The 15,769-nt window shown below is 45.0% G+C and overlaps 1 protein-coding gene across 1 annotated transcript in view; it reads left to right on the top strand.

Moving 5' to 3' along the window:
- The window catches only part of DDX31 (DEAD-box helicase 31), a 79,399-nt gene that overhangs the window by 31,345 nt on the left and 32,285 nt on the right, over positions 1–15,769 (top strand). The window contains 3 exon segments of the mRNA XM_017517589.2: positions 1,880–1,939; positions 11,268–11,318; positions 12,944–13,083. Coding sequence (XP_017373078.1) covers positions 1,880–1,939; positions 11,268–11,318; positions 12,944–13,083 — 251 coding nt within the window.

The raw sequence follows: 15,769 nt of genomic DNA, 5'->3' as shown, positions 1-15,769 counted from the left end.
GTTGGATAGAAGTTACTGTCTGCGCGGTAGCCATGATGAAAGTCCAAGGGTTTGGTAGGCTTTTTTTCTTACCCTAAATCCGAATATATCATATCTGGTCTTCAAGGTATTTCATAAGCTTTTATGAACTTTCTTGATTTTTTTCTGATTTTGATTCTACGATGTAGCCATTAAAAATGATCCTTATGAAGACCATGCAGCGGACTGAATGAATATATCTGTCCTTTTGAGGGTCTGAGCAACTCCCTGCGTTCAGTATCATTCCGGCCCTTTACCATGGGTGCATGTCCTTTGGGCAAGTTCCTTAACCCATCTGTGCCTCAGTTTTTTTCTTCTGGAAAATGAGAGTGATGATAGTACCTGCACATGGGGATGTTGTGAGGATTAGAGTTCAGATGTGTAAGGTGCTTATGCCAGGGCCTGGTACATGGTGAGCACTTGATGAATGTCTGTTGTTGGTATGTCTTTATCCAGTGTACTATGGACAAAATCTATGCACATGAAAGACCAGAAAGACATGCCACAGCGCATGGTGACTGTACCAAAGCAGCAGAGACTTTGACCTTTTCCAGATTGCGAGTAGCTTGGTTCTCTTTCTTTGTATTTGTTGCCGACAAGTAAATGTAACCAACCCTCAAGCACACAGAGGTGTCATGACTGAATGCGCGCTTGCAGGCTCCCACTGAAAGCATTCTAGGATGCGCACCTTTTGGTTCAGCAAGTGTGTTTCTAGGAATTTAACCTAAGGGAGTACTTAAGAATGTTCGCAGTGACTTATTTACAGAGGTGTTTATCACAGCATTGATTGCAACATTAAAATATCAGCAGGGCATGGTGGCTCACGCCTGTAATCCCAGCACTTTGGCAGGCTGACGCTGGTGAGTTGCTTGAGCTCAGGAGTTCAAGACCAACCTGGGCAACATGGCAAAACCTCATCTCTACAGAAAATACAAAAATTAGCCAGGCATAGTGGTGCATGCCTGTAGTCCCCATTACTCAGGAGGCCGAAGTGGGAGGATCACTTGAGCCTGGGAGGTGGAGGTTACAGTAAGCTGAGATTGTACAGTGAGCCTGGGTGACAAAGTGAGACCCTGTCACACACACACACACACACAAAATCAGAGATAACCTTAATTGCCAGTAATACAACGTTGGTCACATAAATAATGGTACATCCATTTAGCTGAAAACTATTTCACCATGAGAGATGATGTGGTCTTTGGATACTTGCTGGCATGAAGAGATGTTCATATTCTGTTGGTGTATAAGAGCATGTTAACAGTATAAGCAGTGGGTACCATTTTTTTGGAAAGCTGAATATTTAGTTATGTTAGCACAAAAGGGGGACTTGGGAAACATCAAGGTGTCCCTAGTGGTAGTGGTGGTTTGCCTTGAGTGATATTTTATTTTCTTCCTTTAACATAAATATAGTTTTTCTACAATTAAAATACATAGTTTTATGAATATCTAATCTTTTAAAAAATTGCCTGTAGAGAAGACTGGTTATTCTTGATTTCTTCAGAGCACTTGTAGGAGAAAGTTTAGAATAAATTGCACACAGGTTTGGAACCTTCCATGTAGTAACTTGTGCCTTCCTGTTCTTATATTTGGCCATTCCTGGAAAGTGTGCCTATCCTAGTACTGTCTCACAGAAATGTGCACCCTCAAAGTTCCTCCTTGTAGCCTCAAGTCTGGTCCTGTAAGTACAGGGTCATCTTAGAAGATAGAAAGAATCCACTTCTTCCTCTTGCCTGGCAAACCTCTCTGTGCCTGAAAACAGCTCTAGCAGTAGGAGATGGGGAGAGCTAGGGAGATCTAAGCCTACCTTGCTGGAGTTTGTCTCTGAGTTGTAAGGCCCAATTTTTCCTCGTTTTTGTAGGAAAGAACAGCAGCGTTTCAGGAATTTTCACATTCCAGAAGAGGCGTCCTTCTTTGCACGGTACGTATCATCCTGTCTTCCATGTGAAGGCGGATACATTTCTGTATTGGCTGTAATTTTTTGTCTCCTGTCTGTCCTGTGGTCAGCCCTACAGGGCCCAGGAACACGAAGGGCCCCATAGTGGGGCTGGCCTCTTTGCACTTCTTTCTTGTCACCTGATGGAGCCACAGATAACCAGCCACCACTGCGCAGAAGACTTGGCAATTTGCTCACTAATAGTGGCAGCTGTTGGTCTGAATATGTGTGAATCTTGGAGATTTCTAGCTACCAAAAACTTGTAAATTACAGCTATCGGGAGTAATTAGAGCTGAGAAAGTCTTTCCACAACAAAATGATTCTGCTTGCCTCTGCTCACCTTTTCTTAAAGGAAAACCGGTGCGTTTGGGCCGATCTTATTTGCTGTTGTGTCAGACTATCATTTGCCCTGTGATTTCAGGGCCAGCTTCCTCAGCCTCAGGGTTTGCAGTCTTGGGTAGCTGCCTTCTCCAGCACAGCACTGACCTTTTTAACTCACACCTCTTGTGCTCTTTTGAGATTAAAAACTCACACCTTCACTGTTCCCCCGCTCTGGGGATTCACTATACCATAGCTGTTGCTGCCTCCAAAGATTAAAATGCCTTCTCTGTGCCATCTTGGATGATGTAACTTAATCCCCAACTGGTTATTGGAGAAGTCCCTACATATACAGTAATGAAATTGTACTATAAATACAGTAAATCCAGTGAACAGGTGCTGGATAGAAAGAAAGATACTAAGCTAATGCCCACTAGGCCACATTTGATGCAATTACTTTTTAAGGAACTTGTATTCCATATTCAGTTTTAAAGGCCATGGAGACTTTTCTGTCTAAGTGTAGAGTTTCTGTATGAGTGCAGCGTGGTTTCTTGTGTGTATATATACATGTGCTCATCTGCAAGAGGGCTTGTTGGTAACCTGCTTATCACAGTGTCAGTTCTCATGTGTGCGAGGCAAACAGTGGCTCTGCCGACACTCATTCAGATGTGAGAGCTGTAACCATGCAATACTTGCCTAAGGAGATCTGTGTCTGACCAACCCTTTCCCTTTATGAGGCCCATCCGTGAGTCAGATGCTTGAGCTGTTCTAAAGCCATCTTTATGTGTGGTCTGTAGTGAAGATTAATTCCAAATAATCTACTTAATAAAGAAATTCGATGGGCCAGGTGCAGTGGCTCACACCTACAGTCCCACCGCTTTGGGAGGCCAAGGTGGGAGGATCACTTGAGCCCAGGAGTTCACGACCAGCCTGAGCAACAATATAGCAAGACCCTGTCTCTACAAAAAAATTAAAGAATAAAAATTAGCCAGGCATGGTGGCATGTGCCTGTAGTTCCAGCTACTCAGGATGCTGAGACGGGAGGATCACTGGAGCCCAGAAGGTCGAGCTACAGTGAGCTGTGATTGCACCACTGCTTTCCAGCCTGAGCAACAGAGTGAGACCTTGTCTCAAAAGAAGAAAGCAGGAGAAAGAAAGTTTTCAAAAATCCTTATTATAACTAACAATACTTTGTGGAAACTGATCCCTTCTTATCTCTTTTCATCCTCCTCCGCCTTGCTCCTTACCTTGCAGCAAAACAGCCCTCCCTTTTAGACCTTGAATGTATCTTTTGGCTTCAGGGCCTTCGTTCGGGCTAGTCTCTCTGCCTGGAACGCTATCATGGTTTTGACTAAACCACCCTTAGGTCTCTGCTTACATTTTATGTCTTAAGAGAAATGAAACCCAGGAGCCCTCGTTCTTCCCCATGAGTGCACCCTGCATTTCTTACCGTAGTGCTCATCCCACCTGGCCTAGGTGCCTTCCCAGCTGATCGTCGGCGCCATGAAGACAAGGACAGATTTGTTTGCATTTCTATCCCGGTGTCTAGCATAGAACAGGCAGGCAAACGCAGTAGGCACTTGGCATTTTTGCTGGTCAAATTGGAGGCGATAGATGGGGCCCAAGAAACTCGATGTTGAGAGCTACCGGTGTGTGTCTTTTTTAAGACAGAGAGGTAGAGATTAATAGACTTACTCATTGGGAATAAGTTTTTCATTTGTCTGGTATCATCTGAGAAGTGAATGTTCTAGACTGTCAATATTGAAATAGAAAGCAGCAAGAAGCTTTGTGGTGGAGTTTGGGTTATGATAGGAACAGAATATTTTGTCTTTGACCCATAGGATGCTGGATTTATCCGTCGGAAATTGTTGAGTCTCCTAGTAGGCGAACACTTTACGGACACGGGCGAGCTATAAGCCCCAAAGAAAACTCCAGGTATCTGAAGTTCAGTTGCTTGTATTTTTAGTAGCTCTTCATGGAAGAAGATTATTCTTTCTCAGATATTTCAGACAATTCTCAGTGAGATCAAAACGTACGATCACTTTCCTTGTTCTGTCTGGCTGATGATACCTACAGGCACGTGGTATCAGCTAGACAAAGAACGTCATTGTCTTGGCAAAGCACAGTACCCCCCCCAGCCCTCTGTACCCTGCCAGTGCCAGGTGCCACATGTAATGAAAACTCTCCCTTGCCCACAGCCTGATTTCTCTAAAGGCCTTGGTCTTTGTTCATTTTCTAGTCCAGGCCACGCCAGCGTGCTGATCTTCTGTGGCCTATCTTTGCTCTGTAGTGAAGATGACTGGAGAAGAGCTGGGTGGGGCTCGTTTCTCTCAATAGTCGGGCCAGAACAGGAGTGCAGGTTCCCAGTCGTGGGAAGTTCTTCGCCTCCTCTCGGTGCTCCTGCCCCTTCTGCCATGCTTGTTTGCTCTAGCTGACGCTTCTGGCATCTGAGAGCCGCAGGGCGCGTGGGGGACACACGCTGTGATAGATCATGCCTGGGTTTGGGGAGATGCTGCCACTCTGCGTTCTTTTAAGCAGCCTGTTGCTTGCCAGGCTATCTGAACGCTCTCCAGGAGCCTCCTTGGTGTTAATGAGGAACGAGGGCCACTTCAGGATGAGACAGATGGAGAACTGGCTTCTTTTGATAAAGAGGAATCGTGTTGTTAATCGTTACGTGGGGATTTTCCCCCCTTTGTACTATGCCTTTTGCCATTTTCATTTATCATCCCAAGATCCTTTTAACAAGGCCAGAATGAATGTCCTTAGGAAAATTTGGAAATAGCAGTGTGCTCACACAGAAGTTCACAGTTACGCTATTTCCTTTACTGTGAAAAAGTCCCCACCCCACTTTCCTTCCTGTTAGAAACAGTTAAGGTGCAAGTGTGTGATTTATTTCATTTTAATTATAGACATCTTAGAAGCAGGGAGCTTTTTAATTTCATGCAGCTCTCAAGCCCTGATAACATGGCTTTGTGTACTGTGGCTATTCAGCACAGGTGTGACTGTGGTAAGATGGAGTCTAGGCAAAGGGTGATTGGGGCAAAAGAGCTGAGCTTGTGAAAGACAAGGAGTCCCCACAACATTCACAGTGTACTTCCGTGTCTTCTGGAAAACAAGATCTAAGAAAAAGCCAAGTTAAGTAGGGAGTCGGGATGAGCAGGAAGGAGTCATTGGAAGTTCAAAGCCCGCTTTCCCAAGTGGAATTAAGCAACCAAAGGGATCAGATACCAGACACTGGATTATTTGCAAAATGTTATTCCCTCCTGCCTTTATAGAGAACACCTCACCCTAAGCCAGAGGAAAGGAACCTGGTTTTTAATGCCATCGTGATGTTGATGAGCTGACCAAGTACCACTGAATGACCGGAAAATGGAGTTTCCAAGCCACCTGATTTTAAGGCTGTCACTAGGTTTTCTGTTGGTCTGGGTGGCTCTCCTTGGTTGTCCCTGGATAGAGCGCAGTCACCTTTTCCCCAGAAATGAAAGACACTTCCAGACCCCCTGGGCGCCGAATGTCCCTCAGCATCCTCCTCGGCTTTCGGGCGCATGCTTTTCTTTTTCGAAAGATGCACCTAAATCACCTGTGCTGCTTGCCTCCACCTTTGCAGTTTTTTTTTTCCGCTTGAAGCGTACTGTTCTGTCTGTGCAGTTCTTAATTTCCTCTCCTCCTGGGAAATTTCCACCGTGCCAGGAGGGTAGGAGACAAAGGAGATAAGGCTGTGAGAGTCACAGAATGTCAGCTCTGTGCCCCAAATAAATGTGGACTTTCATGCTTTTCTCTGGGGTATGCTTTTTAGGTAAAGTTTATCTCTTTCATTTTATTTTGTTTGTGTTAATGGAAGGATCATTTGGAGATTGTTTGCTGTTTACTCAGTTACGCTAACTCATGTTGCCAGTTTTTTGGCGGCTCCAGCCAAGATCTCTCGCCTCTGACAGCTTCTGCACTCTCTCCTTCCTCCTCTGATTACGCAGCCCAATCTGTCACCCGGACAACGGGGGCCTGGACCCTGCTGATGGCTTTCCACACACGGCAATAATGACTTTTGGCAGGCCGGGAAGGCGTCAGAGGCGAGTGTGCTGCGTCCCTTCTCAGAGAGACGGCAGGCCCCCTCTCCCTGTTAGTAAAAGCACTTTGTGAGGTTCTTGGGTAAATAAATGAGTCATTTTAATCCAACTGACAGGCTGGCACCTGAGCAAGCTGCCTTCCATCTGTACTCCTAGGTCTCATGGAGGCAGCCAATTGTCAAGCCCAGGGCCTTCAAGGCCTCACCGTTGAGTGTCTTTCAGAACTGACTTTAGCAATTCTTTTGCCCTAATTAGGTTAAAGGAATAAAATGGGACTACATCTAAGTTCTAAGACAGAACAGAACCCTCTGCCGAGTCTTGGGCGGGTCATGATCTCCTGTTGATCCTATGCAGCTGGCTGACGGTACTCCAGGGAGATGGAGCCTCTGCTGCTTCCCAGGGTCCTCTCCCAGGGTGGAGCGGGGGCAGAGAATGAGATGTGATGGGGAGGAGAGTACAGAGACAGTGAAATCACTTCTCCGCCTGATTGCCATCATGCCAGTTCTTACTTCACCAGGATCCGTGAAATTTATAAAACCTCAGAATACTGAGATTTGTAGTTCTCCAGATATTTCTCACATACATGATCTCATTTGATCTTCACAACAACCTCATGACGTACATAGCATGGTTCTGCCAGCCATTTTATAGGCGGGGCAGCTGAGGTTCAGCTTGCTGAACGGACGCAGGCGGATTGGACAGCCCCGAAGTGGGACTGGAGCAAGCAGTCCAGTTCTCTCCTCCTAGAGAAGGACTCGCCTTTCTTTCTTCTTATTCACTGTGGTAGCCTAAAGAAATGGCTGAGTTAAATCTGGGGGAGAGAAACAAGGAATATTGGGCAGTGGTTGGCTCTTCAGTGAGGTTCCCCCAACACATGCATTAGTGGGAGACCAGAAGATTGTGTCTTAGCCTGTTGTCCAGAGCTAGGTCAGCCAAGTAGGAAACAGAACCTTGAAGACACAGTGACAGGCTGCCGGCGCCCATCCTCGCTCACTGCTGCAATGTGTGGACTCACAGTGAGTTTCATGAATGTCACATGTTATTTTAGTCTTCAGAGTCTTCGTGTTTCCTGGTTGAATTTACTAAGCCATTGAGCATTACATTTTTTACAAGGCATGTCTGTGAAGCTCAAGCAGCCTGCTGTCTACATGTATCTCCCACTGCAGTGCACTTAAAATAAATCATTTCTTAACAAGAGCTTTGCAGATGTAAGAACTCATCAGTGTTTCTAAAAACATAAACTGTAGTTGAAGAAAGCAGCTCCCTCTCCCCTTTAGATAGAGAACATCCTAAATTGTGTTCTCAAAGGCATCAGCTCTGCAGCATCAGCCCTCAGCTTCCAGAGCCTGTGGGAGCTGTCTGAAAACACTTTGTGGGTGGTTGACACACTTTTAGTACATTTAACTTCTGCTTACACACTTATAAATGCAGCCTAGCCATCATTTACAGGAAACCCACAAATCTCAGGTACAAGTGAAGGCAGACAAATCCTGCGGGATGCAGGAGTGTGTTTCTTTTTCTTTTTCTTTTTTTGAGACAGAGTTTTGCTCTTGTTGCCCAGCCTAGAGTGCAATGGCGCAATCTCAGCTTCTTGCACCCTCAGTCTCCCGGGTTCAAGTGATTTCTCCTGCCTCAGCCTCCCAAGTACCTGGGACTACAGGAATGTACCACCACTTCTGGCCAATTTTGTATTTTTAGTAGAGATGGGGTTTCACCATGTTGATCAGGCTGGTCTTGAACTCCTGACCTCAGGTGATCCACCCGCCTCAGCCTCCCGAAGTGCTGGGATTACAAGTGTGAGCTACTCTGCCTGCCTGGGTGGGAGTGTGTTTCTTATAGAAACTTCACATAGTAGTATTGTTTTTCAAAAAAGCTATATACATATGAATCCTCTGTGATACTTAAAAGTGGGTGGGTGGTGGGCTGTTTTTACAGAATTATCCCAGAGCAGCGGAATAGAAGGAAGGAATGGTAGACTTAAAGAGTCATCAAGGTAACAATACAGACAACGACCAGCAATAATGCTAAAAGCCTTGGGTGAAAGGTTTTAGGAAACAGAACCATGTTATTCGCTTGGTCTCAAGGTGTCACTCCCCAGTTACTTACTCATTACAAAGGAGAAAGTCACCTTCACAACAGAGGGACCCATACAGGACAGACTCACCCAAAGTGTGTTTCCCAACAGGGAACACCACCCTGAGTTTGTTGATGCCAGAATTCCCAGCCAGAACCTTACCATGAGGAAGCAGTTAGACAAATCCTGTTGTCCGGTGTCCTCAGGAACATTTTGATGTTCCTAAAAAATGACAGACATCGAAAACTAAATAAGTCAGTCAAAGGCAGGCGTATGGTTCCAAATTAAGGAAATCTACAGAGACATAATGGAGTGTGCAATCTGCCATCTGATCCTAGCTTAGGAAAGAAAAACAACTGTAAAAGGCCTCGTAAGGCGTGGTGGCTCATGCCTGTAATCCCAATGCTTTGGGAGGCTGGGGTGTGAGGGTCACTTCAGCCAAGGAGTATAAGACCAGCCTGGGCAAAAAGAATCTAGATTACGTGGGTTTGGTGGAGCTTGCCTATAGTCCTAGCTACTCAGGAGGGTGAGGCCAGAGGATCGCTTGACCCCAGGAGATCAAGGCTGCAGTGAGCAGTGATTGTGCCACTGTATTCCAGCCTGGGCAACAGAATGAGACCCCATCTTTGAAAAAAAGACATCTTAGGTATCATTGGAGAAAATTGAATATGGACTGTTTATTAGAAAATGTTATTCAGTGTTAAATTTCTTAGGTGTAATAATGGTGGTGTGGTTATGTAGATCAATGTCCTTTTACTTAGGAGGTATGTGCTAAAGTATTTAGGGTTACAGTGTCATGATGTGTGCAGCCTACTTTCAGATGGTTCAGAAAAATGTGCTTGCATATGTGTATGCGTGCGTGCACATGCGTAGACGCAGATGGGCCAGAGACTGGCGGTGGTGGAATCTAGATGAAGAAGTTACCATCTGTATCTCCTTCATCTAAATTGTTCTAGTCTCTTAACTTTTCTATAGGTTTAAATTTTTATAAATAAAAATGGTAGGGTAAATGATAAGAACTGATTGTTAAAACCAAAGTAAGTAACACAGGAAAACACAAAGAGAAAAGTAAAAATCCCCCTAGATCCTCTGTCCAGACATAACCACAGTTGGTGATTTTGTGAGCCTCTGTCAAGGTGTTGGTTCTCCATCTGCCTACTTAATGTTTTTTTGGTGTTGTTACTCCTTCTCTCTTTTTCTTTAAATTTTTTGGTTAAAACCAGATCTTTTAGAATACCCTACACTCAGGATTTGGCTAATTGTGTCCTCATGGTGGTCAACATGTTCCTCTTTCTCCCGTACTTCCTGTGCACTAGTAGTTGGATCTAGATACTTGCTTAGATTTAGGTTCTAGGTTTCAGGTTTTGTTTTGTTTGGCAAGAATATGTCATAAATGATACTCTGTATTCCCTATTGTGATAGCTGTTTATGTTTTAAAATTATGCCAAGACACTTCCACTGTCTGAGTCAAAAGTGTCAATGTTCATTAAAGAAAGTCTGGCTTCCATCTTTATCCTGTCCTTCCCCTTCTCTTCCTCCCCTGGAGGTAACTATTTTCTTGAGCTTTGGGGTTCTTCCCACTATTATTTCTTACTGAAATATGAGCAAATATGTTTGGTGGATTTCTAGAAGTGATACTGTTCTGGGTCAAGAGCAAATGCACATGTAATTTTGCTGGATATAGAGATTCCCACCAGCAGCATATGAGGCACATAGGTTGATTTTTGGTGGTGGAATGTGGTATAATATAATAGGACCTTGAAAAAGCAAAGCAGACCTGGATTTGAGGATTATTTTTACTTCCCAGCTGCGGGTCTGTGAACAAAATACTTAATCTCTCTCAACTATGGTTTTCTCATCTGCCAAATGGGGGTCATAGTTGTTTTGAGGATTAGTCAGATAATGCAGGTGAAATTCTCAGTGTAGTGTGCGTGTTGGGTAGTAAGTGTTTAGTAAATGTTGACTGGGACGCTTGTTGTGACTGTTATTCTTGAAAAATGAATGCTGAGTGCTAAAGTATGCTAAAGACGGGGAAATTCCTGCTTTCTAGTCTGCTAGAATGGTGAGAGAACAGAGAATTTTTGCTGTTTAGGTGGTGACCAGTCGAAAAGATAAATAAAATTAAAAATCAATCTCCATTGCTTTTAGTTTTTCAGCTGTCTAGCTAAGTCTTTGAAGTGATTAATGGGTCTGGCCTGTATTTGAATCCAGCTATCAGAAGAGATGGGATTACTAGATCCTTGCTGCTTTCTGAGGCCAGAAAGCAAAATCCTCAGTAAATAGTTTGCACTTCACCCCTGCAGTGAATGCCTTGAGGGGAGATGTTCCAGAACACACCTCAAGGCCAGCTTGTTGTTAGGAGTTGCTCATAGTTGTGGGCTAGGGATGATAATCCATGAATGTGTTCGTCATCAAGTGGTCTTTCAGGTAAAATGTAAATCAATAAAACGTGCTAGAAGTGTTCAGAATTCTTTACCTAACACAGCTAATAATTACTACTTAAGCTTCTAGGCTAACCTGTCGATTCTTTTAGCAAAGGGTGTTGTGAGTCTCTCAACCAATGGGTTCTGTAGAATTTGCCCCTAAATCAGAATTTTTAACCACAAGAGGACTGCAGTGGGTCCCTGAGCCCCATAAAGTTGTATGCAGGAGCGTGTGTGTGTGTGTGTGTGTGTGTGTGTACACGTGTGTGTACACGTGTGTGTACGTACATACCAGGCATACACATGTATTCGTGAATGTGCATGCACTGTTGGGGGGTGAACTCTCAGAGTTTGTGTTAGATTAGCAAACATATCCAGGACCCCAGATAGGTTCAGAAACTCAGTGTTAAACCATATTCTTTTCTCTTTTAAAGGATGTTGCAGCTCGGGGCTTAGATCTCCCTCAAGTCACGTGGATTGTTCAGGTAATTTTTCAGTTGTTAAGGTGTAAGCTTTAGGCAGGAAGATATGATCATGAGTAGATGCATTGGCTTTAAGTAGAATAATTATTATTATTCCCTTGGGTGTTGCCCTGGTAACCAGGCAGCAAACCAACCTTATCTGTACAATTCCTCTGACATCTTTCCTTAACCCAGCCCATCTCACCACCGCAGCAAAACAGCCAGAATGTGCGTTCATGAGCGGGAGGTGACGGGCTCTCCTGCTTCCAGACTAATTCATGTCACAAACCAAAATTTCAACAATCAGAAAATAACGGGAATTACCTTGGCCCCTGGGAGGCCTCATTGTGTCCAGAAGGAGACGGCTCAGCTGTCCTGAGAGCCATGTCCATGTATATTGACCTGCAGGGAGCAATTAAGTTCCTGACAGCATCTTACACATACCTCTAGTCTTAGATGCTTTGCCAGAGGGTACAGGTGTTAGCACTAGAGTCTAGTGGTTTTAGTTTTGTTTTTTCTTTTCGTTAGTCTGCAGAATGGTATTTTTAAGCCCTTCTGTGTGGGGGCTGGGGGACACGTGCCCTGTTGATGTGAGTCATGGTTTATTCACATTTTAGTGGGATTGCATGCCTGTCACTGGCCAGGAAATCTGATCTGCTCACTTCAGATGATCACTTTAGAACTGGAGGCATTGTGTCTTCTTTCCTGCTGGCCACAGAGTGAATTGAAGATAAGACAATGATGATTTTTAATAGACGGGAGGCCAGACATACAGAATTGATCATGTAGAGCTTATATTGTGAATATTGATTCATTTAATATGCCTAGCTTCCCATACATTATATTCACCTTGGCCCTCAGCTCTTTGATTTGTGTAGCATCAAAGGAGGGGGGGAAGGAAGAATGAGTGGATGGTCATTTAGCTTTAATGATGACGAAGTTATTGCCAAAGAAAACATAAAATGCTGTGTGTAATCCATCATAATGAGTGATAGAGTCTGCTCTTTTCTCTGAGTCGGCAGTGCTCTCCATGCAAGCAGAATCACGTCCCTACCTGCAGAGAACCTGCCCCTCACCTGCCCGCATTCTGTAGAATGGCCTTCATTCTGAAGGACTGCGTGGGGCTATGGCAGGCTGGTGGGAACCAGCTCCTGGGGCCTGCTCCTGGTGGCCTGGCAGCAGAGGTAGACTCTGCCCGCAGAGCAGGGAGCCCCTTCATCCACACCCTCCTGTGTCCTCTGGACACCTCACCCTGTGGCCTTGTCTACCAAGGAAGTAGGTCAAGGTCATGTGGTCATCCTGGAGAAATTTACCCCCACCTGCCTACATTTTCACCTCATACAGTCACCACAGTGAAAAGATGAAGAGACCTGTGGAGAAGTAAAATTAAAAAGGAGATACTGGGATGAGAAGACATCTCGTTTATCGGAAACTTGGCCACTGTTCACATTTGCGTGTCAGAGCCTTGTTATTTCCAATGAAGCCAGGAGTTTCAGGGTTGAGTGACTTCTCCTTGTGATTGTGTTAGGGTAACCATAGCACCAGGATTTAATTCTTGGGATACCTGCAGGCAGGTGAGGGGTATTGCACTTCCAATTAATGGCAGCCCCTTGATCTATGAATGCCTTCATTTTTGTTACCCTTTTTAGTACAACGCTCCGTCTTCACCTGCAGAATACATCCACCGGATTGGAAGAACCGCCCGGATTGGCTGCCATGGGAGCAGCCTGCTCATTTTGGCTCCTTCGGAGGCAGAATATGTCAACTCGTTGGCTTCTCACAAAATCAAGTGAGTCAGAAACCTGAATGGGGTTTCAGCTGATCTCACCTAATTAACTTTCTGTCGCTTTTTACAGTGGATGGGCCTTGTAAGCTGACGAAGAGCCATTAACCCTTGTGATCCCTAAATGAGTCCCAGAATAGCCAGTGGCAAAAACTAAAACCCTTAATATCCTCAGCACATGACAGTTTTTATTGCGTTGCCAGACTAAGTCATAGGGTCTGCTGTACTTGGTTTTCTTTCAGAGACCGTGTTCTGTTTCTCCTGCTGCGAGGTAAGTGTGCATCATCTTCACAGCTTCTGAAAGGCTTTTTATTCACTTTTATTTCTTGCAATTAATGATTTGTATCTTCAAAGTTGATTTGTCTTTTAAAAAAATAATGCTTTTTACTCCTCACACAGTTTCCCTCCCCCAGGAAGATAAATCCGGGGGACATGACTTTGAGGCCGTTGAAATCCACACTACACTCACTGCCAGCACGTTCAGCCGCCACCTGTGTGTCACAGTCCAGCACCTCGTACCCCTGAATAAAGCCCTGGGTTCCAGACCTGGCGGCTCTGCTGCCCACTCGCTTGCAGGAGCCATGTGTGGCTGTCCCCACCAGGCCCTGCCCAACCTCCCACCTGCAGAACTCAGCCTCTCATGCTAGTAAGACTTCCCCAGACGCTTTCAAGGCTGGTAGTGTGAACACCTATGCACTGGGGCTTGTTCAGAAAATGTGCCGTGTGCCCTGCAGTGTTGGGGGTGGCGGGAAACTACTCCTGGCCCTGGTAGTCATGCCGGGGGCCAAAATATAGTTGGGGTTTTCCTTTCTTCCTGTGTTCCTTATCGTAACACAATCTGCCAGTTGAAAAGAGTGGTTTTTATTTGCTAAGGAAGATGTGCATATCATATCTTATTAGTGAGAGAAATCTCATATGGATTAGTCGGTCACTTTTCACCCAGTGCTGCTGAGTTCTGAGCTCCCTCAGCTGGAGGCTGGCTGGCCTCCCTTTGTGGCCCTTTCAGCATCGAAGCCGACACCCACCAGGCAGGTGCAGCAGAAACCCTGGGGAAGTTGAAATACAAGCCTCTGGCACAGCCGGTTTCCTTTTCTTCCCTGACCCTGTTCTCAGAGGCTGGGAGTCCGTCACAGTGCTGCTGGGGGCTGCTTTCCTCTGTCATAGGAATTCGTGTACATGCAGAAAGCACTTTCAGAATTTGGTGTTGTGGCCCCATGATAGAAAATGTAGTCACCACACCTTAACAGCGTTATCAGTCACTCCACGCTTCTTTTCGTCCTCCTTCCATTCTAGAGCTGCCAATTCCCATTCTCCCGTTCCTTCCTGACCGCAGCTGTCTGGATGTTCCCCCATGCTCATTCACTGTGACATGACCTCTTCCTAAGAAAAATGAGTGACAGCAGTTACAGAGTCCAGTGATAATTGTCTAAGGCCAGAGTTAACAGCAGAGGTGCCCCACTTTGCTTTCTTCATTTTTCTCCAAGAACACATTCAAGGAGATTGCTATGAAGGGCTCAAATGTAAAGCTAAAATTGAGAAGGGAAAACGGTGATAAGCAGAGGCACAAAGTATTAGAGAGTCAGTGTATTTTAAAGACATAACAGATCCTGTCATCTGCTGTGATGATCTTGTCTGGAAAAAAATAGCGTGTCTGCATTTGCATGACTCCCTTCTTTTTAATCCCACATTAAAAAGGGGAGAACTCAGTGGCAACACAGTCTCTTCAGAAAGGAGGAAGTGTAGGTCTTTTGGTGGAGACTCTGCAGGGTGGTGTAAGCACATTTACATGAGGAGGGAAGGGTCCTTGCATGAGTCCCATTACCCTGGTGTCTGCCCTGAACACTCACTTATGGGGGGCTTGGGCCAGGACCGCTGCCTGCCTCATGGGCTTGCTGTAATTGTCTTAAACAGACATCAGAATCTGGGTTATTATGTTGCATCATGCATTGTTCTTCCCAATTTCTGTTTGAGGAAATGCTCTACATTGGATAGCTATACATGAACTATTTATTTGACTTAATGCAAAAAAAAAAAAAAGGAAAAAGTATTAACTAGTTGCAGAGTGTGCATTGGGAAGCAGACTCAAACATTTTTAGAATCCAAAAGGTACACCCTGAAATACTTTTTGAGGAGGAGGAAGTGTGTGCATGTTTTGTGCCTGAGAACGTGAGAGCCGGGCAGCGGGGCGCTGGGCGGGCTGAGGCGCCACGGGGCAGGTTGAGAAGGCGGCGGAGGCTCTCGGCAGCCAGGGCCAGCACCACAAATGGCTGCCTACCCTCCTAGACCAGTGCTGCAATGCTCACCCTGACAGTTGAATGGAGCAGACAGGGCAAGAGACAGGTTCCTGGGCCATTGCCCCCTCTGTCTAGATGCTCAGAACTTTGCTTCTGCATTCTTTAGACTTCTTTGTATTCGTCAACTTCTTAACTTTTTCCTGCCTCCCCTTTAAATGTGTTTCTAATGAAAATCATCATTGGTTTATTAAAGTGTAAATGCTTCATCAAAACGTGTATTTCTTAGATCAGGCATAAGACAGTTCCCTGAATTTATTTATTTACCCATCTCGTTTCATACTAAGGTGGGGTGATTCAGATCTGTTGATGGACCCATAAATAATCAGAGTAGGTTTGCTTTGTTCCTCAGAAGTAGCGATTTCTTAAGAAGAGGAAGAAGGCCCTTTTAAACTGTAAAT

The sequence above is a fragment of the Cebus imitator genome, unplaced genomic scaffold, assembly GCF_001604975.1.
Source record: "Cebus imitator isolate Cc_AM_T3 unplaced genomic scaffold, Cebus_imitator-1.0 Scaffold638, whole genome shotgun sequence".
In the NCBI taxonomy this organism is placed as follows: Eukaryota; Metazoa; Chordata; class Mammalia; order Primates; family Cebidae; genus Cebus; species Cebus imitator.
This window is presented reverse-complemented; position numbering and strand designations above follow the sequence as displayed.